Genomic DNA, 25,802 nt, shown 5'->3' with positions numbered 1-25,802 from the left:
ATCTTCAGCAGTCCCCAATCCATCTGCTGATAGAACAGAGCCTTGGGGGCAAAGCTGCACATGCTCAGTTTGGTGTGTATTGCTAGAGTGTTTTTTGTTTTTTTCCTGGGAAAGTGCATGTGATCAGCACAGGGCTAATCAGGGTTATGTAGCCTCATAGGACAATCGGGGAGAATGAAAACTCCTCCTGCAAGCTTTAATCAGACACTGATAGAAGTCACAAGACTGCTATATACTGCTGATGAGAAAAGGTATTTAGCAGGTTATATTTACTAAAACTATTGCATTTCCATGTTCTGTGTATTGTGGGAGACCAGATATAGTGAATGCAGGGTCCTGAGTTTAATAACCTTTTAACCACTTGCTTACTGGGCACTTAAATACCCCTTCTGTCCAGAGCTAATGCACTTTGAATGATAATTGCGCGGTCATACAACACTGTACCAAAATTACATTTTTATCACTTTTTTTCCCACAAATAGAGCTTTCTTTTGGTGGTATTTGATCATTTGATCACCTCTGCGGATTTTTATTTTTTATTAAAAAAATTTAAAAAGGCTATTTTTTGTTATAACATTTTTCAGACAGGTAATTGTACTCCTTCATTGATGTACGCTGATGAGGTGGCACTGATGGGTGGAAATAATGGACGCTGATCAGGTTACACAGATAGGCAGCACTGCTAGGTGGCACTGATTGGCACCACTGGTGGGCATTGATAGGTGGCACTGGTGGCACAGATGAGGCAGAATTTCCTCTTCGGGACCGATGCCCCTTGCGGCAGGTTGGCTCCGCTGCGCAAAATCACGTTATTTTACATGATCTCTTGAGGCTTGGCTAGCCGGCGTTGCATGCCCTCTGTGAGTCCAACAGCGAGTAATACCCGCGATCGCCTCATGGAGAGGAAGAACGGAGGAGAGAACGGGGAGATGCTAATGTAAACAAGCATCTCCCCGTTCTGCCTAGTGACACTGTCACTGAACATCATGCCCTATAATAGGGGAGCGATGATCAGTAATGTGTCACACGTAGCCCCCCCCCCCCCACAGTTAGAATGACCCCCCTAGGGTACACTTAACCCCTACAGCGCCACCTAGTGTTAACCCCTTCACTGCCAGTCACTTTTACACAGTAATCGATGCATTTTTAATTGCACTGATTGCTGTATAAATGTGAATGGTCCCAAAATAGTGCCAAAAGTGTCCAATGTGTCCATAATGTCGCAGTCACGATAAAAATCACTGATCGCCGCCATTACTAGTTAAAAAAAAATAAAATAAAAAAAATATATATATATATTTATAAAAATGCCATAAAACTATCCTCTATAACTTTTGTGCAAACCAATCAATAAACGCTTATTGTGATTTTTTCTTTTTTTTTTTCTTTAACGAAGAATATGAAGAAGAATGCGTATCGGCCTAAACTGAGGGAAAATATATAAAAAATATATATATATATATATATATATATATATATATATATATATATATCCCTCCCTTTTTAGAATATAAGCTCTACGAGCAGGGCCCTCCTGTACCTTTTTGTATTGTACTGTAATTGTGTTGTCCCCCCTATAAATTGTAAAGCGCTGCATAAACTGTTGGCACTATATTTATCGATAATAAATATATATATATATATATATATATATATATATATATTTATTAAGCAAAAAGTAAAAACAAAACAAAAAAAAGCGTTTTTTTTTTTTGTTTATGGCGCAAAAAATTAAAACCACAGAGGTGATCAAATACCACCTAAAGAAAGCTCTATTTTTGGGGAAAAAAGGATGTCAATTTTGTTTGGGAGCCACGTCGCACGACTGTGCAATTGTCAGTTAAAATGATGCAGTGCCGAATCACAAAAAGTGCTCTGGTCTTTGGCCCGCCGAATCCTCCGGGGGTGAAGTGGTTAAAGTTTTGATTTTTATCATATAAAACAGCTACCAGCTTTTCATTGAACAATTGCCATGGTCTGGTTCTGGAGTTTTTGAGTAAATTTTACAAGTAGTAATAAGCTGAATAAGCTTTATAAACTGCAACATATTTTTTGCATTGTGTATAATCTTAAAGCGGGACTCCGCGTTTTTTTTTTTTTTTTTTTTAAAAGCCAGCAGCTACAAATACTGCAGCTGCTGACTTTTAAAATAGTGACACTTACCTGTCCAGCGCGCCCGCGATGTCGGCACCCGAAGCCGATCTCTAGATCGTCTCTCGGGTGCTGCCGCTGCCATCTTGGGTATGGGAATCAGGAAATGGAGCCTTTCGGCTTCATTTCCCGGTTCCCTACTGCGCATGCGTGAGTCGCGCTGTGCAATAAGGACGGTCCCCGCTGCCTCTGGGATCTGTGTGTTTCCCAGCAGGCAGCGGGGCACTTGCGGAAAGGGGGGGCACTTGCGGAAAGGGGCGTAATCTACGCCCCTTTCTGCAGAGAGAGATATCCCGGAAGTGGGTGCAGATACCTGTACTGTACAGGTATCTGCACCCCCCTCCCCCCTGAAAGGTGCCAATTGTGGCGCCGGAGGGGGGGAGGGTTCCGATGAGCAGAAGGTCCACTTTAGGGTGGACCTCCGCTTTTAATACTGTTTTACTGAACCACCAAGTATTTCTGAGATTTATAAATACAAAATTATGCACTGAAGACATTTGACATATTGGAATATCTTCTGCAGTTTGAGATCATTTATTTCTAGCATAACATTTTACTAGGTGTGTGTAAAGAACCGTTTGGGTACAAATTAACAATAGAATTGCATACCGAAGGACTGTGTGTGTGTGTGTGTGTGTGTGTGTGTGTGTGTGTGTGTGTGTGTGTGTGTTTTTTTTTTTTTTTTTTTTTTTATACCTGAGGAACATCTACTTGCTGTTAAAGAAATATTCATATGATTTGAGTTTTTCCATGCTTTGGTGCAAAGTCTTTAGACTTTTGATGGACTGCTGGTCGTTTTGGGGACAGACACTAAGACAGACCTGTACAGCTTGGCTGAAAAGTAGCTTTACTACGTTGTGAATTGATGACCTCAATCTTTAAGCAGAGAAATCTATCCTAATCCTCTAAGGATAAACCTTTTATTTGATTAACTTACAAAAGTACTTGGCTTGTTGGATCGGTTTTAACAGAATACTAGTGTGAAAATATATACATTGGCAAACTACGGGCTTATTCATAAAGGATAACAAAATAATTGACAGTCATTTACTCTTTTTAAAATTGTTGCCAGATCTAACCTGACCATTTAGAAAACACTGATATGGGAAATATAAATGTTTTTAAGGGGCCATTCATGCCCAATGCACATGGTGGCTTGTGTTGTACTGCAGCTGATTGGTTTGTATATAGGGCTGCATGAGATTTTGCACACTCCAGTTAAAGTAAATCAGCCCCTAGGTGTATCTGCTTTGCAACCCAGCACATATACACCCCTGAACTACAGTGTAGCGCACAATGCAAGTTGCACAACGTAAGTCGCACTGTGCTGAAAAAAAAAATACTGTAGGAACTGTCTGCTGCTGCAAAAAAAAAAAAAAAAATTGCAGTATGGTGTGAACAGGACCTTTTTTAGTGCAGTAAAAGAATTGTGAAAATTTCAACGGTTTGAAATTTAGAAGCAATCCCTGCCAAAAGAAAAAAAAAAGTTTAAATTCTTAGCTCTAGAAATAGATCCATGGAGATGGGTAGATATCAGTGGATGAGGGGTAGTTCCTTTTACGAGAACTTTTGCTGATCAGGTCTCTTAACAAGAAATGCTAATGTGTTTAGAATGGTTTAAGGCCTACAACTAAGGGCTCATGCACACGGGCTTAATTAAATACTCATTTGAATACCGGATCTTTTTACCACAAGCTTGTAGAAAGATACAGGGTAAAAAAAAAAGTGTGTAAAGTTTATATACATTTATTTTAAGTTTTTATATGTATACAATGTTTTTAAATTAATTCTAGTGACTAGAATAATTTAATTTATTTTGGCTACTAGAATATATTTAGTTGCATACGCATGTCAAACTACTGTACCCTAACCATGTGGGGCATTTGAATTTCCCTGAATAATAATTTTGTTTTTTTTGTTTTTTTACAGATCTGAACATTGTGTTGTGTTGAGCTTTTGTTAGGATTTTAATATTTAGAGAATTGGAAGCAGTAGTAGAGTATTAAACTGTGTTGGTCATTGATGCATAAAGTTTGGAGTTTAAAGTAGGACTATACCCACATTTTTTATTTATTTTTTTCCATTTTGGATAGGGCGAGGAAGGGTTATAACCCCTGCATTAAAGTTTCTTACCTGTCTGTCCGTGCTTCACACGCGCAGCTCAGTGTATGATTTTGGCAATGCCAAGGTGAATGAACTCTTAAACATGTGCAGGAGGGACATCCTCTCTGCTTGGTCAATGAAAACAGCCGGAGATCGATACCTGGAAGCAGACCGGCCAAGGAGGAGCTGGGAGCTCTAGGACACTGACGTGCTGTAGAGTAGATGAGCATAGTTCCATGCTAAAGTGTTACTAAATATATAGTAAAGCAGGCTTGTTATACTCGCAGTGGAACCTAAGGGGTTAATCCTTTGCATTGTGTAAAATTGCTGCTTGATCCTGTATGCACAGATCCTCCCTTCACTTCACTGCACTGGACAAGTCCGGATAAGACGGAGCTTTTGGAGTCTAGCTGCACATGCTAAGTTTGGTGTATATTGCTAGAGAGGTTTTTTATTTTTTATTTTTTTGTTTTGTTTTTTCTTGGGAGAGTGCATGTGATCAGCACAGGGCCAATTGGCACTGTCCAGATGGAGGGATAGGAGCCCTGCAGCCTCATAGGACAGCTCAGTACAATATGAAAACTCCTCCTGCAAGCTTCACCAGGAACAGATAGAAGTCACAAGACTGCTATATATATACTGCTGATTTGAAACGGTAGTTAGCAGTACATTTACTAAAAAAATTGCTGCATTTCCATGTACTGTGGGAGACCAGCTATAGTGAATGCATTGGCCTGGGTTTAGTAACACTTCAAGTAATGCCGCGTACACACGCCTGGACTTTTCGAGGGACTAGGTCTGACGGACTTTCGGCGGAGTTCTGACGGACTTTCCGAATGAACGGACTTGGCCACACACAATCACACCAAAGTCCGACGGATTAGAACGTGATGATGTACGACTGAACTAGAATAAGGAAGTTCATAGCCAGTAGCCAATAGCTGCCCTAGCATCAGTTTTTGTCCGTTGGACTAGCATACACAGGAACGGATTTCTCGGTCTGGCAGAGTTCCAATGGGAACATTTAAAACATGTTCTATTTTTAAAGTCCGCTGGATTTTTGGCAAGCAAAGGTCCGATGGAGTCCACACATGATCGAATTGTCCGACGGACTCGTTCCGTCTGACCTTTGCTGTCAAAAAGTCCGGTCGTGTGTACGTGGCATTAGACAATGAAGTGTATCACTTAAACTCTAAGCTTTCTGCAGAAAACTTGTAGCAGTAGGGCTGTATACAGTGGCTTTCAAACGACTGATGCTTCCTAGCTTCTATATTGGTGTAGGATATGATTTTTGTGATTCATGTCTTCCTTTTACCTTGTAGAATGTTCTCGTCGTCATATTGTCTGCCTAAGCCACTCTCCTAATAATCCTAGTAATGTATATGTATGCTTGCTGTTTTCTAGATGCTGACCCTGATGTTCTGCAGCAAGTCAAGAAAGTATCTGATGTATCCCAGGAAACATGCACAGCTTTGACCAACTGTCTTCAACTTTTTACCAAACATGATAAGGTTTGTAAGACTCCGGAAAACCGTTCAGGGTTTGGTCACTAGCAATGTCTGGAGGTCAAATGGTTGAAGATTAATGTAACAGGTATTTGTGCAGCTAAGTTTGTGTGGTGTAGCATTTTTGTTTAATAGCTTACATTTACTGTGTTGTGTAAAACGTACTATCTGAATGATAAACTCAAAGGGACTACTAGACAGCTCAAAAACATTCCAGACTTTTAGTGGTGAATAATCATTTCTCCTGCAGCCCCATTCATCTGTTAAAGTGGTTGTAAACCCTTACATATACCCAGTGAAGTGAGATGAAATACGTTCTTCTACATAACTTGTACCTATTTATCTGCTGCCCTCTCTCCTCTCCAGCCTTCTAAAATACAGAGTTTACACAACATTTCCCAGCTCCAGCAGGCAGAGAGGGGTATCTCATGTCATGCACAGCTTAGAACAGGGAACTGAGTGTAATCTGAGACCTGGGGGAAGGGGGAAGGACACCCCTCCCTTTTCCCATAGGGAAGCACGCACAACTTAAGGTTGTCAATCATCCGTGTGCTGGATGTGGGCTGAGCTATCTCCTGGGATTGCTTGTTGGTAAAAATGTCAGATAACCGAGAAATGAAAGAGTAGACAGAAGTCACACTAGGTTCCTTGGGTTGAGGCAAGTGCACATCATAGAAGGACATGCTTAGTTCATTTATAATTTCAGCGGTTTGCAACCACTTTAAGGATGAAACGTGTTACAAGTCCTGTATTGGATCAAATTGTGTGGCCAAGCGTGAGGGAAAACTTTTATGAATGTATAACTCTGCCTTTGTTGAGCTTTATGAATAATGCATGTGTAGCTTTGCAGTTGTGGTATGCATTTCTCCAGAAGGAAAGATATAACGTATCGTCGTAATTCAACTTTAGTTTAAAATACTTTGCAAGAAAGTTAGGCTTAACATTTATTCTTGCTCACACAGTCCAGAGTAAATTTGATTTGTGCCATAAATCAATATCGGCGCTAGCTCCTATACCTTTTTTTTATTTTTATTTTTTTTTCAATGCAAGTAATAAATCCTCAAAATAAAATGAGGGCCACTACGTAAATTAAAAAGTCTCTCCTGAAAATTGAATTGGGAATCAATAGTGTAATCTGCGAGGATAAAAAATTCAATAAGTTAAAAGCCTCCAATATCTCCACCAAAGTTTTCAACGTGTCCACAACACAGGAGCTCAACAGAATCTATTGATCCCTTGATTACAGGTAGGTCAAAAAAACATGTTTCTCCAAAAGGATGGGGTATACCAGATCTTTAATCCACCTCCTCCTTAACTCTCGCAAGGGTCTTTCACCAGATTTTCACCTCACTTATTCTTCTCCTTTAATGCTTTGGAGGATTGAGAGGATTCGTTAGTATCTGATTTAGAATCTACATTCCACATAAATGCCTTTCCACCAGTTCCTCCGCATCCAAATCAGCACCTCTTCAGCTTAATCTAGTGGGTGCCACAAAAATACTCACACCAGATGTGCATGACCTGCTTAACAAACAAGTGAGTCAAAATTGTGTTTTGCATAAATGTACTGTGTCTTTAAATCCACCACCAGTATGTATAAAAGGCTCACCAGAAAGGACTGACCCTCTTCTTTTACAAAGTGAGTCATAAACACCTTAGTACACACTGTGGCTTGGATACAATGGCTTTTAAAGTCCTACTGGATTGATGATTACATCATCTGCACAGAACCTCGCTCTTGGCAGGCGAGAACTCAGAGCTCACATGTATACCTTATTGTCATGGCTATTACAAAAGGATCTCAATCTTGCTAGTGAATCATTATTTTACAATGCAAATGAATTGGGTAGCAAAACAAAGAGTAGCAGGTAGAATAAGACTGCTGCACGATGTGAGAATTTTTATAGTTGAGGAGGCAGAGGGAGAAATTGCATCCTCGACAAATATTGAGCTAGTAGGCGATTCATCAACCTATAACTGAAATATCAGCATGGACATAAAGGATATATTGATGGATCTCACCGGAAGGACTGTAACATCACCCCTGCTTAGGTGCCATGCCACAGAGGTAAAGGCAAGTACGTTCAATTTTTTTCCATTACATTTTTTGTGCAGCTAGTAGGAGGAAGGATCCTCGGTAGATAAGCAGAGCTTGTTATTTAGTTGCAATGTCCTCCTTTTGAGTGTACATTTTAAACCTTTGTAAAGAGTTAAATGCTTTAAGTGTTACTAAACCCACAACAGTAAGATCAGACCATATATGCAGTAAAGCATGCTTATTATATACTGTGAAACCTAAGGGGTTCCTCTGCATTGTGTAAAAATGCTGTTTGATCCTGTCTGCTGTGATCCTCCCCTTCTCCCACTGTCCCCAAACCATCTCCTGATACTACAGAGCTTTGGGGGCAAGCTGCACATGCTTAGTTTGGTGTGTATTGCTACAGAGTTTTTTTTTTTTATTTTTTTTTTTCCCCCGGGAGAGTGCATGTGTTGAGCACAGGGCCAATCAGTACTGTCCAGACAGAAGCTCGGGGTCATGCAGCCTCATAGGACCATCAGAGGGGGATGAAAACTCCTCCTCCAAGCTTTAACCAGACACTGATAGAAGTCACAAGATTGCTATATACTAATGATGAGAAAAGGTATTTAACAGTTTAGATTTACTAAGACTATTACATTTCCATGTACTGCGGGAGACCAGATATAGTGAATGCAGGGTCCTGGGTTTAGTAACAATACAGCTACATTTATCGCATCTATGAATTATCAAAAAAACATATACTGTGTCATTTGTTTTGTTGAAATTATTCTGATTGATCTAGACAGAGAATCTGAAAATTGGGAAAGTTGATAGATCATTAAGTGTGTGGTTCGTTTTGAATCAAATCTGATCAAATTTCTTTATCGTACATCACGGGACACAGAGCACCATAGTAATTACTATGTAGGTTATAATCCACCTTCAGATGATGGACACTGGCACACCCTAAACAGGAAGTTGCTGCCCTATATAACCCCCTCCCATTCCGGGAGCACCCCTGTTTTTTCGCCAGTGTCTAAGGTGCTGGTCACGAGTGAAGAAGTGCTCTGAAGAGCTACGCTGGAGGGATCCTTGCTAGATTTAAACAGCCTCCATAGATCCGTCCAAAGTGCCACTGAGGCCAAGGTGGATGGTACCTGGGCCTCATATATGAAGCACTAGGTTTTGCCTGTAATGCCTTTCCTTGCAGGGCTGTACCCTGGGACGCAGGGCTTTTTGGTCATGCTTACATTACCTAACGCTTTTCCAGGCGGGGTGCTAATACAGGTCCAAGGGAGTGGAACCCTGATAAAAAAAGACGCGGTCCTTGAAGGTTTGCTAATGCAGCCAGCCGTGATGGGTGAAGTTTGGATCTGTCTGACTTCAGCAGTATCCAGCGGTGAGGATAAGGTAAGGGAAGAAGCCTAGGAACTGTAAAAAGTCCACCTAATGGTTCTTCCATGAGTAAATGTCATTCCGTAAGCCTCCACTAGAGGGAGTAAATGCATATACCTTTAACGTTGCCTCTCAGTCAGCTCTGTGTTAAATGCCTAAGAGCAGGTGTGTGTGGTCTCATTCATGCAGCTCATCAATGGGGTTCCTATCAGGAAAGAAGTAATGTATTCTTCCCCCCTGAGGGAAGGGGCTAGCAGGTACATCAAGTGTACTCTTCCCCCCCCCCCCCCACCCCTGCCCCCTCCTTGGGGGTTGTGGTGGCTTCCCATATATTTTGTATGTTGTGTATCGTGTGTTATTTATTTATTTTTTTCTGTGTCAGAGGTGGATGAATTCCGGCCTCCCCTCTCCTCGCACTGGGTTTGCCAACTGGCAAGACTGGAACGCCGCTCGCTTGTGGGAACCACTTCAAAATTTAAAAAGGGGGGCGGGTTGATGTGTGGATGGGGCGTGGCTTAAGAACGGCACTGTGTGTGGGACATAGCGTCCACAAGACACACGGAGCAGGCGCTGGGGGCACAGAGCTTGCAGATACAAACGGTGCCTGCTCGGCAGCACATACACAAAAAGATACAACTCTCCTCAACGAAAGAGCTGGGGATACAGCTGCAGATCACACAGGACACGGGAGCGGTGGGGTCACATAAGGCGCTGCATACAGGCATTTTCCCAGTAAAGGAAACACTTTTTACTCAGCACCAAGCTTTATTAGCGGCATTGTATGCTAGACTATTGCTCAGCAAGTGCATTCACTTAGTGCTTCTGCTTTTATGGTTGGCAATATGGCTCCCAAAAATTTCACCCCCAGGAGCTGGGAACTCCAGTTGTGCCTCCACACTGTCATCCTCTCCTGAAATATCAGATGTGGCAAGCCAGGGTGAGTCATTGGAACCAATTGGTGGTGCAGCTGCTTCTCACATCTCGGCCCCTGTATACGTGACTGGAGATGCATTTTCATCAGTCCTGCTGGGCCTAGAAGAAGGATTAGTGGCTTTAATTGCATCCTTCATCCAAGAGGATAGGAAGCGTGTTAGATCCCCCTCTCCCACCTTAGACCCTTTAGCAAGGGGACAATGGGTAGAGGATGAGGTGTTACACTTGGTCAATCAGGAGAGCAAAGCAGAATTCTAAAGCCTCTTTATGAAGGGGCGCCCCCCCCCCCCCCCCTCACGAGAGTGGGGGCAAGACTTCTGCAATACTCAGAAGTCTGGTAAGAGGAAATTCAGGACAGATGGATCATCTCCACGGTGGCTCTAGAATACAAACTAGACTTTCCGGAGTTTCCAGCGTCTTGTTTTCTGATGTCAAACATTCCCAAAGATCCAGGAAAAGGCAATCTCTGTTTTCAGGCACTAGACCGATTACTGGCTCAGGAGATGATCATACAAATCCACATGGAAGAGCAAGGTTTGGGGTTTTATTCCAGCCTCTTTACGGTATCAAAACCAAATGGAGATGTCAGACACATTCTAGATCTAAAAAATCTAAATCCGTTCCTGAAGATCCACTAATTTTGCATTGAGTCGATCAGGTCAGTGGTTTCTGTCCTACAAGGAGGAGAACTTCTGGCGTCTATGGACATCAGGGATGCATATCTTCATGTCCCTATGTTTCCCCTCACCAAGGGTTTCTGCTCTTCAAGGTAAAACAGCAGCACTTTCAGTTTGTAGCCTTGCCCTTCGGGCTAGCTACAACACCCCGGGTGTTTACAAAAGTTCTGGCCCCACATCTAGCCAGGTTAAGAGCACAGGGCATAACAGTCTTGGCATACCTAGACAATCTATTGCTAATAGACCAGTCGGCTCATTTGGAGCAAAGTGTGCGTATTACAACCAAATACCTGAAAAATCTGTGTTGAATTTTCAAACTAGAAAAGTCTTCCTTAAAACCGCTAAAAAGGCTGGAGTACTTGGGTCTGATCATAGACAGCCCAGGGAAGAGATCAACTCCATGAGAGAGCTGGTGCGGATGGTCAGGTTGAAAGGAGATCCCTCCATTTGCGTGAGGTTGTTAGGAAAGATGGCGGCTTCATTTGAATCGGTTCTCTATGCCCAGTTCCATTCGAGACTGTTTCAAAACAGTATCCTGTCTGCTTGGAACAAAATGATTCAAGCTTTAGACTTGCCAATGCAGCTGTCCCCAAAGGTGATCCAGAGCCTTAGTTGGTGCTCGGTATCCGGGAATCTGCAGAAGGAAAAAACCTTCACACCAGTTACCTGGAAAGTGGTAACAGATGCCAACCTTTCAGGTTGGGGAGCAGTACTGGAAAAGACAACTGTCCAGGGACAGTGGTCCACAATGGAAAAAGCATTGCCCATCAACACCCTAGAGATTCGGGCAGCGCATCTGGGTCTGAAGCCCTGAACATTCAGGTTATAGGATTGTCCTGTCAGGATCCAATCCCACAATGCCACAGCTGTGGCCTATACAAATCACCACGGGGGCACTAAGGATCATGCAGCTCAGAGTGGTGAACCATATTCTAGCTTGGGCAGAAAAGGATGTTCCTTGCCTATAGGCAGTCTTCATTCCAGGCATAGAGAATTGGCAGACGGACTACGTGAGTCGCCAGCAGTTCCCGGGGGAGTGCTCCCTTCACCCCGAAAATTCTTTCTGGCTATATGCCAAAGAGGGGGGATCCCAGGCGTAGATCTTTTGGCATCCAGGTTCAACATGTAGTTGGCCAACTTTATGTCAATTACAAGGGCTCCACTTGCATGCGAGACAGATGCGTGGTGACCCCATGGGGTCAGTTTTCACTGAGTTAGGCTTTTTTCCCTATTCAGTTGCTGCCACGACTTCTTTGCAGGATCAAGCTGGAAGCCAGTAATTTTTGTAGCCCCAGCGTGGCCCAGAAGGTCCTGGTATGCAGAAATTGTAAAGAATGGTGGTGGAGGATCCATGGTCCCTTCCACTATGGCCAGACCTAATCTCACAGGGGCCTATATTCCATCCTACCTTACAACTATTGAAGCCCACGTTTTGAAGAGACGTAGTCTCTCCGGGTCAGTGATTTCTACCTTCATTAATGAAGCCGGCTTTCAGAGTTTTACATATTATAGACTCTGGAGGGCTTATGTTTCCTAGTGTGAATCCAAGGGTTGCCACCTTCGGAAATATAACATGGGTAGAATTCTTGTTTTTTCTATAAGTACGAATGAAGCTGGCATTGAGTACTATTAATGCCCCTTACACACGAACGGATTTTCAGTCGGAAAAAACTTTGATGGCTTTTCTGACGGAATTCCACTCAAGCTTAGCTTGCATACACACGGTCACACAAAATTTAGCTGAACTTTTGACCATCAAGAACGCAGTGACAGTCAGTAGAACATTACAACGAGCCGAGAAAATTAGTTTTTTTTTTTTTTTCCAAAACCAGGTACTAGGGTAGAGAACTATTTAAAGACGACTGTTAAGGTCTGAAAGACTGATGTTTTTATTATGCTGCCAGAGGGTCCTAGGAAGGGACAGGCAGCGTCGAAATCCACTATTGCAAAGTGGATTCGGCAAGTTATAATTCAGGCCTAATGGTTAAAAGCTAAGCTTTCATCTTTTCATGTCAAAGCACACACTACTAGATCAGTTAGTGTTTCTGGGGCAGTGCATCACCAAGCCTCCATGGCTCACATCTGCAAGGCCGCAACTTGGTCTGCAGTCCATACATTCACCAGATTTTATCAAGTGGATGTAAAAAAGGGCATGAGGATATTGTCTTTGGGGCGCAGTGTGCTGCAGGCAGCAGTATAGGTCCTCAAGTCTGTTGGTGCCCTACGGGTTGTGTCTCCCTCCACTCAAATAGCATTGCTATGGGACGTCCCACATAGTAATTACTTTGATGTTCTGGCTCGTGATGTATGATAAAGAAAACAGGATTTTTATGACCGCTTGCCTGTAAAATCCTTTTCTTGGAGTACATCATGGGACACAGAGGTCCCTCCCCTCTTCTTCTGGAGTATATGTATATTGCTTTGCTACAAAAACTGAGGTGCCCCTGGTATAGGAGGGTTATATAGGGAGGCAACTTTCTGTTTAGGGTGTGCCAGTGTCCATTACCTGAAGGTAGCCTATAACCCACATAGTAATTACTGTTATAAAAATCCTATTTTTGTCAGTAAATCTATTGGCAATACAATTGTACAGTGTATATAAAATCATTCGGTCTATGGCCACCATTAGCCTTTCACTGGAACGGGGACAGGTTAGTACAGCCATGGCCAAAAGTTTTGAGAATGACACAAAAATAGATTTCTTTATCGTACATCATGGGTCACAGAACCTTAGTTAATAACTTAATGGGTCATAGGCTACCTTCAGGTGTTGACACTGGTAAACCCAATCAAGGAAGTTTACTCCCTATATAACCCCTCTTCCTTCCAGGAGCACATCAGTTTCAGTTGGTCACGAGTGAAGATGTGCTCTGAGGAGCTCCAGGAGGGATCCATGCTGGATCCATACAACAGATCCATCCAAAGTGTCATTGAGGCCTAAAAGGATGGTACCTGGGGCCTCGTATCCGCAGCATGAGGTTTTGCCTGTAACGCCTCTTTGAAGTGAATAAAAATTAGTGCAGCACTGGACAGGATGTGACTCATGAATTGTACTGGAACACAATACAAGGACTGGTGGAATGTGTAGCAATAGTGAACACACTATAACATGTGAATAATCTGTTCAAATATAAACGGCAAAAAAAGAAAAATGAACATGAGTGTAAATCAATACTATTCAAAAATTGTGACAAAAATTAAATAAACATAAATGTTCAAACAAGTGCATTGAAGAGGAGCAACTTCCAGATGGAATTTTGATATAAAATCCAGATGAATCGATCGAATGCCAAAGTAGACTTAGAAGATGTGCAAATGAAAAGTTGGGTACTCTTACCAAATGCGGTGGACACACATACCATAAGGCAGTGAGTCAAACAAGCTCATAGCACCTCGGTTCCTGGTGCTCACACTGGATGTAATGGTCCTGCGACTCCAATAGTGCGTTTTTTTTTTTTTTTTTGTTTTTTTTTTTGTTTTTGTTTTTATATACCATACGTCTGAACAGCAATAGAACCGACAGCCTAATGTTCGCAGTAGATGTAGTTATTCCGTGACTCCAACCGTACGTCTCCAGACTGTGGTTCAGCATGGCAAAGGAACCAACAACCGTATTGATCTGAAGGGTGGTACCATAAGGAGAGCAGGGGAAATCACTGTGATCCGGACGTGGAATAGACTAGAAAAATAGGCTCTATATGATGCAGATCAACCAAAAATGTTTTTTAATAAAAAATATATTGTACAACTCAATGCAAGATAAAAAGGTGGTCCCAGGATAAAAATGTAGATAAAAGCAGTGTGGGAAGTGAAAGAAAGCTGGCTGATGCGTTTTGACTCTATGGGTCTTCAACTGGGGCCTCTTTGAAGGGCTGGAACCCAGGGCTTAGGTCTTGTTACATTACCTAAACTTCCTGATGGGGTGCTTTATAGGTCCAGGGCAGTTTGAACCCCGTTTTAGGGACCCAATCCCTGAAGGCTTGCTATGCAGCCTGCCATGATGGGTGAGGGTTGGATTGTTTGTTTGTTAATTCAGCATATCCTGCGGCGAGATTAAGGTAAGGGAAGAAACCCTTGAGTATTAAAAATATTTTATATTTCTTCCATTTGGGGAACAAATGTTATCATACCTTAATTCTTCACTAGAGGGAATCTATCTAGTCACATACATACACATACCTTACTCTGTTGACTTCACTGTAAGCTCAATCTGTGCCTGATTGCAGCAGTGTGTTGAGGGGGACTCTGCCAGGTAAGAGCTGCAAAACTGTTTTCTCTCCCCCCTGATGGGACCAGAGGGTTAGGGGGACAGCCTGTACCCCCTTACATTATGCGGCGGGGGGGGGGGGGTGCGGGAGCCCAGGTAATACCACTAATATTTTACTGGTGGCTGTTTTTTATTATATTTGTAATAAAAATGAGTGCAGCGCTAGACAGAATGTGACTAGATGTGTGAAGACATCTAGATCTTACCCAAAAAAATAAGATCAAATATAAATCCACTATGTGTCTCATGAATGATACTATAGCACAATACAAGGGCCAATGGAATGTGTAACATAAAAACACACTATAACATGTGCATGGTATATTCAAAAAATGACAAACACAAGTCAATAGTGTTGTTCAAACACACTGACAAAAAATAATAAAATAATAAGCATAAGTGTCCAAACAAGTGCAGTGAAGGGGAGCAGCCTCCAATTGAAATCTGAGACATAAAATCCAGATAAATCGATTGGATGTCAAAAAGATCTAAAAACACTGAAACAGACTTTGTGAAAATTATTATTTGTGTCATTCTCAAAACATTTAAGCATGGCTGTATATATTGCTGCCTAAAGCACCCGGCAATTATTTTCTCGGCATGGCCCCACACATGTGTTCTTCAATCCTATTCATCTCTGTGGACTTCTGAGCAGGGAAGTGGAAAGTACATTGGAATGAATGAGTCTTCCGTGTGAATGCACAGGCCAGGTTAGAAAGATTTTTAACAAGCAGCCAGGTGGTCAGGGCAGCAATATCTCACTGGAGCAGGGAAAGGTTAATATAAAACCTGAAAGGTAGGAGCAGGGTAAGCTAAAGTATTAATGTAACTGAACTAAAGGTCTGCAAACAGTGGTATGTTTACCCAAGAGGGTATTTTAAAGCGGATGTAAACCCTTACATATACCCAGTGAAGCGACTGGTTTTTGGTGTCCGTCACATTTTTACCCCACGGTGTCAGAAAAACCTTTCCAAAGTGACTTTGGAGCAGAGGAACGCGGCAGCAGACAGAAATTGCACTTAAAGCTCTGGATTGGGACAAGTGCACACTATTAGAAGGATATGCTTTGTTCCGATTTTCATGTCAGAAGTATACAACCACTTTAAACTTGAGGCAAACTGTTATATACTATTAAAATACAAATGTGTGTTCCTTCCAAATTTTGTCTAGCCAGCCTTGTGTGTTCAGACACCTTGCCGGACAGTATAGCTAGATCTTGTCTATTGAAAATTCTTGGATGAGTATCACATTTTCTGCTTCACTTGGGCAGAAATTAAGCAAATTCAGGTGGATTTAAGGTGTGTGTGTGTGTGTGTGTGTGTGTGTGTGTGTGTGTGTGTGTGTGTGTGTGTGTGTGTGTGTGTGTGTGTGTTTCTTTGTTTTTTTTTAGTTTCTTTTTTTTTTCTTTTTTTTTTTGGTGTGTGTGTGTGTGTGTGTGTGTGTGTTTTATTTTTTTATTTTTATTTTTTTACAACTGTTCCTAACAATTGTGGATGCACATTTTTATCTCTGCCATAATCATAATACGTTGCTCCATGCAGGCTGTTATAATTTACATTTTACATTTTTTTTTTTTTTTTTTGGTGCTTTAACTTTCCTGGCATAGATTTTCATTTTGCTGTAAAGGCATGAAATAGCGTACTCCAGTATAGCAGGAAGCAGAGCCAGCATGTGCGTACTACACAGGGAATAAACACAATGGCCAATTAGAGAAGAAAGTGTGGGCCAATAGAAGTTGTGTGCAGATTTGCTTACATGTGAAGATTTGCTGGCAAGGAAAACATTGTGGTACCTTCTCATACAGCAGCTTGTGCTATGTGCAAGGGATTTTTATGAGGATTAGGGAGGGAGCTTGGCCAGCCCACAGATAACAGTGTATGGGATCCTGCCTGCGAGAACTGTACAGGAGGGGAAATTCAGCAGAAAAAGTGAAACATCCCATCACAAAGGTACAGTACAAACATCAATGTGTCTGCTTATCGGTTCAGAGGTTTATGTGTTGTGCTGAGCTGTGCAAAGATGCCAGTGATGTATTGTATGCTGTGCTGCTGCAGTTTATTCGGGGGAAGATGTTCTAGCTATGGTGTGCATTGACCGGAGACATGGCTAAAGTTCAAAATTGCTATTTATGCATTTCTTTTACATTTATCCTGAAGAGATGTGATATTTATTTTGGTTCCAAAACTGAAATCCAGTTTTGTAGTGAGTTTGCTCTCCAGATTGTTGGATGCCTTACAGTTCTGTGGTGATACATAGCTCTGTTCTAGCATGCTGCATTGAATACCGGCCATACTTGGCGTCCAGTGTGTAGCATTGTAAAGGGCTTTAGAGATGATCTCCTTGGATTAGCTCTGCTGAGGACACCCACTTTCTGCAGCCACATGTACTGGATATGCACTTCTGACCTTGCAGGGCTAAGCATTTAGCAGAACGCAGAAATTGATATCGAGTATTGTTTTATTATCGTCACTGTAATAAGCAATTAATGTGACAGCGAGGAGCAAATAAGCAAAATTGCCCACTCAGAGCTTATGTGAAATGGAGGGAAAAGCTGGTTTTATTTTATGTAATAAACAGATGTCCGTGTATATAACTAAAGGCATGATATTTGAAAGATATGTATTTATAAATATAATAACAACAATATTAATTTATAAATCGAGGCATGATATTTGAAAGATATGTACTTATAAATATAATAACAACAATATTTATAAATAGGGGCATGATATTTGAAGTATATTTATTAACAGATCTAATAATAGTATTTATATAGTGAGGCATGATATTTGAAATAGATTTATTAACAGATCTAATAATATTTATATTGTAAAGGCATAATATTTTAAAGATATGTGTATTTATAAATATAATGGCAACAATATTAATTTGTAAATAGAGGCATGATATTTGAAGTATATTTATTAACAGATCTAATAATAGTATTTATATAGTGAGGCACGATATTTGAAAGATATGTATATATTTATAAATATAATCACAACAATATTTATAAATGCCTGATATTTTAAATATTTAACTAATATAATATTTATTTATAAACTAGGCATGATATTTGACTAATATTTATTACTATAATTATGAAAAGATATGAATCTATAAATAGAGGCATGATATATTTGACATTTATTACTAAAATTATAAAAAAAATATATGAATTTATAAATAGAGGCATAGTCTTTTAAAGAGATTTATTTTACAATGTCTGTATTTTTATATCATATTTATTTTTAAATTGAGGCATATTTGAAAGATTTTTATATATAAAAAGAATAATATACCGGTAATAATAAATATGATTTAATAAAGCCAATAAAATAATACGTTTCTAACTAGAGGCATGATATTTGAAAGATTTATTAATAATTCTAATAATCATTTTTTAAATTGAGGCATGATATTTGACTGATATTTATTACTATAATTATAAAATGATATGAATTTGTAAATGGGGCTAATAGTATTTTAAAGATATTTATTTATAAATCTATCTTTTATTTTTATAAATGTATTTATTTTTTATTGAGGCATATTTGAAAGATTTTTATTTATAAAAAGAATACTTTATAAATCAAAAATTATATATATATTATAATATTAAAGCTATTTATTAATAAATATCACAATGTTTTTAAATTGAGGCATATTTGAAAGCTTTTTCTTTATAAAAAGATTAATAATATAATAATTGCTCAAATAAAAAAAAAAGATTATATAATATGTAGAGATCTCTCTCTCTCGATCTCTCTCTCTCTCTCTCTCTCTCTCTCTCTCTCTCTCTCTCTATCTATCTATCTATCTATCTATCTATCTATCTATCTATCTATATATATATATATATATATATATATATATATATATAATCTATCTCTTCTTTTTTTTTTTTTTTTTTTTTTGGCATGATATTTTGAAAGGTATTTTATTTACTACTATAATAAACAAGATGGGTATTTATCAATAGAGGCACAGTATTTGAAAAATATTTATTTGTAAATATAATGTCTTATATCATATTTATAATTTTGAGGCATGATAGATCACTAGTAATATAACATTAAAGACGATAATTTATACATTAAATAATATAATACGAAAGATTTGTATTCATAAATAGAGGATATATATGAATATTATTATTATTAGCATATTCTTGTGGGCATGTACTTGTTTTTCTACAATTGCTGGGAATTATGTGAAATGTATATCCTTATTATATTTATTTTTCTTTTTTTATGCCATTATTTTAAAGATCTGTGTCTTTAAATATACAATACATATACAGGGAAAAAAGGAGTAGGAATATAGGAAAAATCTACTCATACATAAATCTATAGTTGGACAAAGTTTTAAAAAATAAATACGAAAAGTGTATAAATTAAAAAAAAAAATGGGGCAGACTCAATTGGCCACTTGGTCCTTTTTTTTCTGCTGTCTCTTTTCTATATCTCGGTTAACCTTCCTTGCACTATGTGAAAATATATTTCCAATAAAACGGCAAAATAATATGCCAATAATGCAGTAATCGTTTTTGTACAAATGTTAAAGGCGGTCAAATATAGCTTTATTAAATTTAGCATAAAATGCCAAATACAAGAACATTGTTTATTGTACACTGGCAATATTCCAAAAAATCCCCAGTTTGATGTAATGCAAAGAATCTAATTAGAAATATAAATGATTCTACTGAAACGGATACAAAGCTGATTGTAGCGAGTTTTTTTTTGGGGGGGGGGGGGGGCGTAGGGGGCGCTCTGTTACCAGGTTTTAAGTAAAGCCCAGAAACAGAAAAAGTAAACAGTAAATCACAAGCTGTCAGCAGAACTTCTATAGAATGGGGAAAAAGCCTTTTTCTTTTTAGAATGTGCGAATATTTCAGGAATAGGATTTTACCTCCATGTGGCTTCCACCAACCCATAGTACACATTGGCTTTACATTGTAGCAGTGGATTCTTTGAGTAACCAGCTGTGTTGTCCTGTAAGTACAATACCCGTTTTGTATTACGATGCTTTAGCAGATGATGGTCTTCAGTGTATGCCACACAGTATACTGAGACTTTTGTTGTCATACAGAACATTCTTCCTGACAAGTGGGTGGAGGTCACCAGTAGGACTACTGAAGATATGCCATAGTAATACATGAATGGAACCCAGGGCATTCTAGGTAGTTGGCAAGATTAGCATTTGTCCTTTTAACCGTATGGCTAGATTCCAGAGGTGTGATAACAAAAATAGGACGTTTATAACCCCATATCTCCTGGGTGAACACCATATTATATAAATCAGAAGGTAGGTTACCCAGGCAAGGGGGCAGCAGGCTTGTTTTAGGAACCTGAAAATGCATGTTTCTATTATAAACAATTAGTGTCCCTAACCTTATTAAATGCTTTGTCTGCCTTGCTGTTGGAACGTTATAAGCTCTGTCTTATAGTATGCATTTTGGTAATGCCAAAACTGCACCATTTTAATATGGTGGTGTATATAGTAGATGATTGTTTTATATATGATGATGTCTTATACATCTTGTATATCTAAATTAAATATAATATATGTATGTGTGGATATCTGTAAGTACAGTATGTATGCACTTTATTTCTACAAGTTGTAATACTGTATGTGCATTTGTGTATATATACAGTATGTGTTCTGCATATCCCTTTCTGAATAGATCTCTACCAATACTGTTAATGCATTTTCAGTGACCATTAACCACTTCAGCTCCGGAATGTTTCGCCCCCTTCCTGACCAGGCCATTTTTTACGATACAGCACTGCGTTGCTTTAACTGACAATCACGCGGTCGCGTGACACTGTACCCAAATAAAATTGATGACCTTTTTTTCCGCACAAATAGAGCTTTCTTTTGGTGGTATTCGATCATCTCTGTGGTTTTTATTTGCACTATAAACAGACTGATAATTTTAATTTTTTTTAACAATATTTTTGAATTTCTGCTATAAAACTTTCCCAATAAAAAAATTTTTTAAATCGAATTTCTTCATCAATTTAGGACAATGTGTATTCTTCTACATATTTTTGGTTAAAAAAAATCCCAATAAGTTCATGATTGGTTTGCGAAAAAGTTATAGTGTCTACAAACCATGGGCTAGATTTAGGGATTTTTTAAAATATATTTTTTACTAGTAATGGCGGCGATCAGCGATTTTTTTTTTTTTTTTTTTTTTTTTTTTTTTTTTTTGTGGTATTGCGGACAAATCTGACACTAATGCCCCGTACACACGAGCGGACTTTTCGACATCCAAACTCCGACGGACTGAGTCCGGCGGACTATCCGATCGTGTGTGGGCTGCAACGGACTTTAGCGAAGCTAAAGTCTGACGGACTTTAGAAATGAAGCATGCTTTAAATTTTCCCGACGGAACTCCGCCGGACCCGGTCCCCTTTGAAAAATCCGCTCGTGTGTGTGCTACTCCGACGGACTAAAACCGACGCTAGGGCAGCTATTGGCTACTGTCTAGGAACTTCCTACGTCGAATCCAGTCGTACGTCATCACGTTCGACTCCGTCGGAGTTTGGTGTGATGGTGTGTGGTCAAGTCCGTTCGGTCGAAAAGTCCGCCAGAACTCCGTCGGAACTCCGGCGGAACTCCGGCGGAACTCCTTTGGAGGTCTGTCAGACTTAATCCCTCTCGTGTGTACGGGGCATAAGGCTGGGTTCACACTGCTGCGGGGGGAGATCCGGATGTGATTCGCACCGCAAATCACATCCGATCTCCGTAGCGATGCGAGTTCAGCCATACAGATAGTATGGCTGAATTCGCATCGCTCCCGCAGCAAACTCGCACGGGACCCTTTTTTTGGTCCGCAACAGAATCGGATCGCATGGGGGTTCACACCATGCGATCCGATTCCTGTGCGAGTCGGCAGATCGCACTGCGATATGCGGACGGATCTGGGGGTGTCATTAACATATCATTGACACTCCCAGCCGTCCGCATAGGGCAGTGTGAACTGCCGGCGGGAGTAATGCGATGCGGGAAAACGCCGCGGATTCGCGGCGTTCCCGCATCGCAGCGGTGTGAACCCGGCCTAAGTGGCACTTTTTGGGGATCAGTGACGCCAATACAGCGATCAGTGCTAAAACAAAAAAAAAGCACTGTCGCTGTATAAATGACACTGGCAGGGAGGGGGTTAACACCAGGGGCGATTAAGGGGTTAAGTGTGCTCCTAGGGAATACATTCTAACTGGGGGGGGGGGGGGGGGGGGGGTGGATGCACTGGAGGAAAAGAGAGAGCCATGTTTCAGCTTAGCTGAATCACAAGATCTATTTTACTCTGACAGAACAGCGGTCTGCCTTGTTTTCCTCCAAGCGATCGGCGGGCTGATTGGCTCTCGCTGTGTCCAACCACCACAGTGGGAGCAGCAGCATGCGCGTGCCCTCTAGGTCACATGCACAAAATCACGTACAGTTGCGGGATTTTGCGCAGCCGGTATAAATGTGGTGGGCATTCTGGAAGCTGATAAAAGTGTGGGATTAAAAAATAAAATGATATCCACCTATTCAGATGCAGCATCAGTCCGATGCTCCATCTGTCTCCCACCTCCTCTACATCCTACATCAAGAACTGAGTGATCAAAGACTAGTGATCACTCAGTTCTCAGATTCACTCTGAGCACAGAGCGGTGACTGTTAGTCAGCACTCTCTGCTCTGCCCCTCCAGCACTCACTGGAGTGCCGGATTGTGGAGGGGGCAGGAGTGGCTGTGCCACTGAGAGGCTGAGCCAGCTGCTGGTCAGGCATCTGGGCAGATCCCGATATTATTGCCAAGAAAGCTGCAGAGCTTGTAACGGCTCTGTGATGCCCCCCAACAGCGGCCTTTAGCCTGCTGTCAGTTGGATGTTGGTTCGGCACTCCTGTGACCCACAGGAGAATCGTGGTCAGAAGAATTATCTTTTTCATCAGCAGTGTTCGCAAAAAACTCTTCCTGATCCATCGCATATTCCAGTGTTTCACAACGCCAGTCCTCAAGGCGCCCCAACAGGTCATGTTTTCAGGATTTCCCTTGGATGAAACCGCTGTGGTAATTACTAAGGCAGTGAAACTGATCAAATCACCAGTGCAAAATAATGGAGAGACTGAAAACATGACCTGTTGGGCCGCCTTGAGGAATGAAGTTGAAACACTGTGGCATATTCTGAAATCTCATATTCAGTCAACACTTTTCCCTGCTTGTTCCTTTTTGAGGACTGGTCTCCTTATCACCCGCCCCCATGCCTTTTTGAAGCCAATGTGAGAGAATTCTGTTGCAGGAAGTCTAGGTTACGCAGGCAGTGATGAGGGCACCCGAAGAGGGACCTCACCGAATGTAAACAGAAGACTTGGTACCTGAATGTCATTTTAGGTAAAACTGACTATACAAACAGATTTTTTTTTGTCGTTCAACCCCCATCTAAGATATCGTCACCCCCCCCCCCCCCCCCCCCCCCTCCATGCTAAGCAGTGCAGATGGAGGAATCTGCCCCTGCAGCTATTGTTTTCTGACAGCTGGTGATGCTAACTGTCCTAATACCCGAACAGTGCCTGCTTCTGATGGGATGCACTGTTTCGTGAACAATTTTCAGCCTGCCTTCTTTGATTTTTTTTCTAATTGAAAGATGTCAGACGAGCGGGTATAGACTGAACCACCCATGAAGCGAATTTCTGCCTTTTGATCAGTTAAGTAAAAAGGTTTCTATTTTTATTTCTCTTATTATTTTTTTTGTTTTATTCTATGTCGGTGATAGGCTAAAAGGGTGTGGGATGAGGTACTTGTTTTGCCCAAAGTTGGGTGAACTGACATTTATTGACCATATATAAATATACAGGGAGTATGCAAAATAATAAAAACATTATATTGGTCTCAATAGTTAAAGTGGTAGTAAACTAAAAGAGAAAAACTGGTCCCACCGCAGGTTCATGTCAGAATGTGCTAGTATGTACCACATACTAGCATATTATGACAGACGTACCTAAAAACCGGATCCCTCAAGTGGCACCCTATCACCGCTTACAGAGCTTTCATCTTCACCCAGTCTTCCTTCCGGGTTTGTTGAATAGCCAAGCTGTGATGACATCACTTCCGTGCATGAGAGTGGGAGTCAGACGCGGCACAGTCCTCTCAATGGAGAGAGCTTTGGTGATATCACCGACTGCAACACATGTAAATATCTCCTAAACAGTACATTTAGGAGTTTAGGAGATATTCACTGTATCTACAGGTAAGCCTTATTATGGACAGAATTTTACTACTGCTTTAATAGAGATATGAGAGAAGAGACTTTTTTTCCTTTAGAACTACTTTAATCCTTTTTTTTTTTTTTCCTTTCTGCTGCTAACTTGAATATTTAAATTTTTTTTATTTGAGAGATCAAGGAGGTGGAGATCTCTGTGTACTTTTTATTTTTTTCCCCCAATGTTTAATGATGTTTAGATCCTGTCATTAGATGGACCAAGGAAAACTGAAATGGCGCGTACACATGATCGGAATTCTCGTCGGAAAAAGCTATGGTGGTTTTTCTGACGGAATTCTGCTCAAACTTGGCTTGCATACACACGGTCACACAAAAGTTTGCTGTTTATTTATTTATTGGGGGGGCACAAAACAGTAGCCAGCCAATGAGCCAGCCAATGAGCCACACCCAGCCCCCCCATCGGTCAGTGTCACCCGCGACTGCAAAACTTACCACATACTTCCCTCAGGGTGACCAGTGTGTCGCCTCTGGCTCTAATTGCGTGCTTCCAAAAAACATCCCCCTCCATTGGAATTCATGCATCTGGTGTCCTGTAAGGGGCCAGACACATGGATAGGTGGGGGTGGCGCTTAGCAACGCTGGATGGGGGGGGGGGCAGCGACGCCCGTGCTCCCTTAATGGACAGGCCGCCGCTGATTCTTATCACCCCACAACAGATACATGTGCAGTGGTCTTAAACCACCCAAAATCCCAAAATATCAGCCTCCCCCCCCCCCCCCCCCAATAATCCATGACTAGTGTTATTGTTGCAAGCATATGTTTTGATGATTACCGCCATGTTGTGCAGCGACCAGTGTTCTAACTAATCATAGTATTTCCATGTCAAAAAGCACATAGAAAGCAGATCGCCATTTAACAGCGGGTTGTGCGTCTAACAAGGAGATGTGAGAGTAGCTTAAACTAAACTGAAACTGAACTTGTATCTGGCCTTTTTATAAAGGGATTTTGTGTAAAGCATTTCCTTTTACATGAAAGCCCATTGAATTGTTTGTTTCCTTTCACATCACATTACAAAGAAAGTATTAGAAATGAAGATTTATGAGTGCTTGTTGTAGGATATTGGCCACTTCAATTTTAGTAGTTCATTTAGGAATAATGAACTGTGACAGAACTGCTCGTGTGTTCAAAATGTAGTCCTACAGAAGTATGGATGCTTGAAATTGTTGTATAGCTTGTACTCTTTCAAAGGTTTTTTTTTTTTTATTTTTTTTTTTCATCCAGGATTACATGGAAGTTATTTTTAATGTACAACTGTATGAAATCAGTCAGCGTTAAACGTGTTTCCAGATATTGTGGAAAAGGAACTGCTTTTGTGCATTATACTGTATTTCCAGTTGGAAAATATCTGCCTCATTTTAATGCATAGGATGAAATAAGATCCAGGAAAAACTGATGTGGTAGATCTATGAAATATACATGAGGCACTCATCTCTCCCTTTAGTCTATGTTTTTTCTATAGCATTGTATTTTATATAAATATAT

At 40.6% G+C, this 25,802-nt stretch overlaps 1 protein-coding gene across 4 annotated transcripts in view; it reads left to right on the top strand.

Moving 5' to 3' along the window:
* Nucleotides 1-25,802, top strand: part of OSBPL1A (oxysterol binding protein like 1A) — a 159,298-nt gene that overhangs the window by 67,078 nt on the left and 66,418 nt on the right. For 3 of the 4 annotated variants that reach the window (XM_077492581.1, XM_077492582.1, XM_077492583.1), the window contains one exon: nucleotides 5,659-5,765. In XM_077492581.1, the coding sequence (XP_077348707.1) occupies nucleotides 5,659-5,765 (107 nt within the window). Of the gene's footprint in view, nucleotides 1-5,658; nucleotides 5,766-16,828; nucleotides 17,001-25,802 lie in introns of those variants that run through there. The other variant, XM_077492584.1, reaches the window with a different exon arrangement.

This window comes from Lithobates pipiens, unplaced genomic scaffold (genome assembly GCF_037356315.1).
Source record: "Lithobates pipiens isolate NorthernLeopardFrog02 unplaced genomic scaffold, aLitPip1_a1.2 Scaffold_19, whole genome shotgun sequence".
NCBI classification, from domain to species: Eukaryota; Metazoa; Chordata; class Amphibia; order Anura; family Ranidae; genus Lithobates; species Lithobates pipiens.
This window is presented reverse-complemented; position numbering and strand designations above follow the sequence as displayed.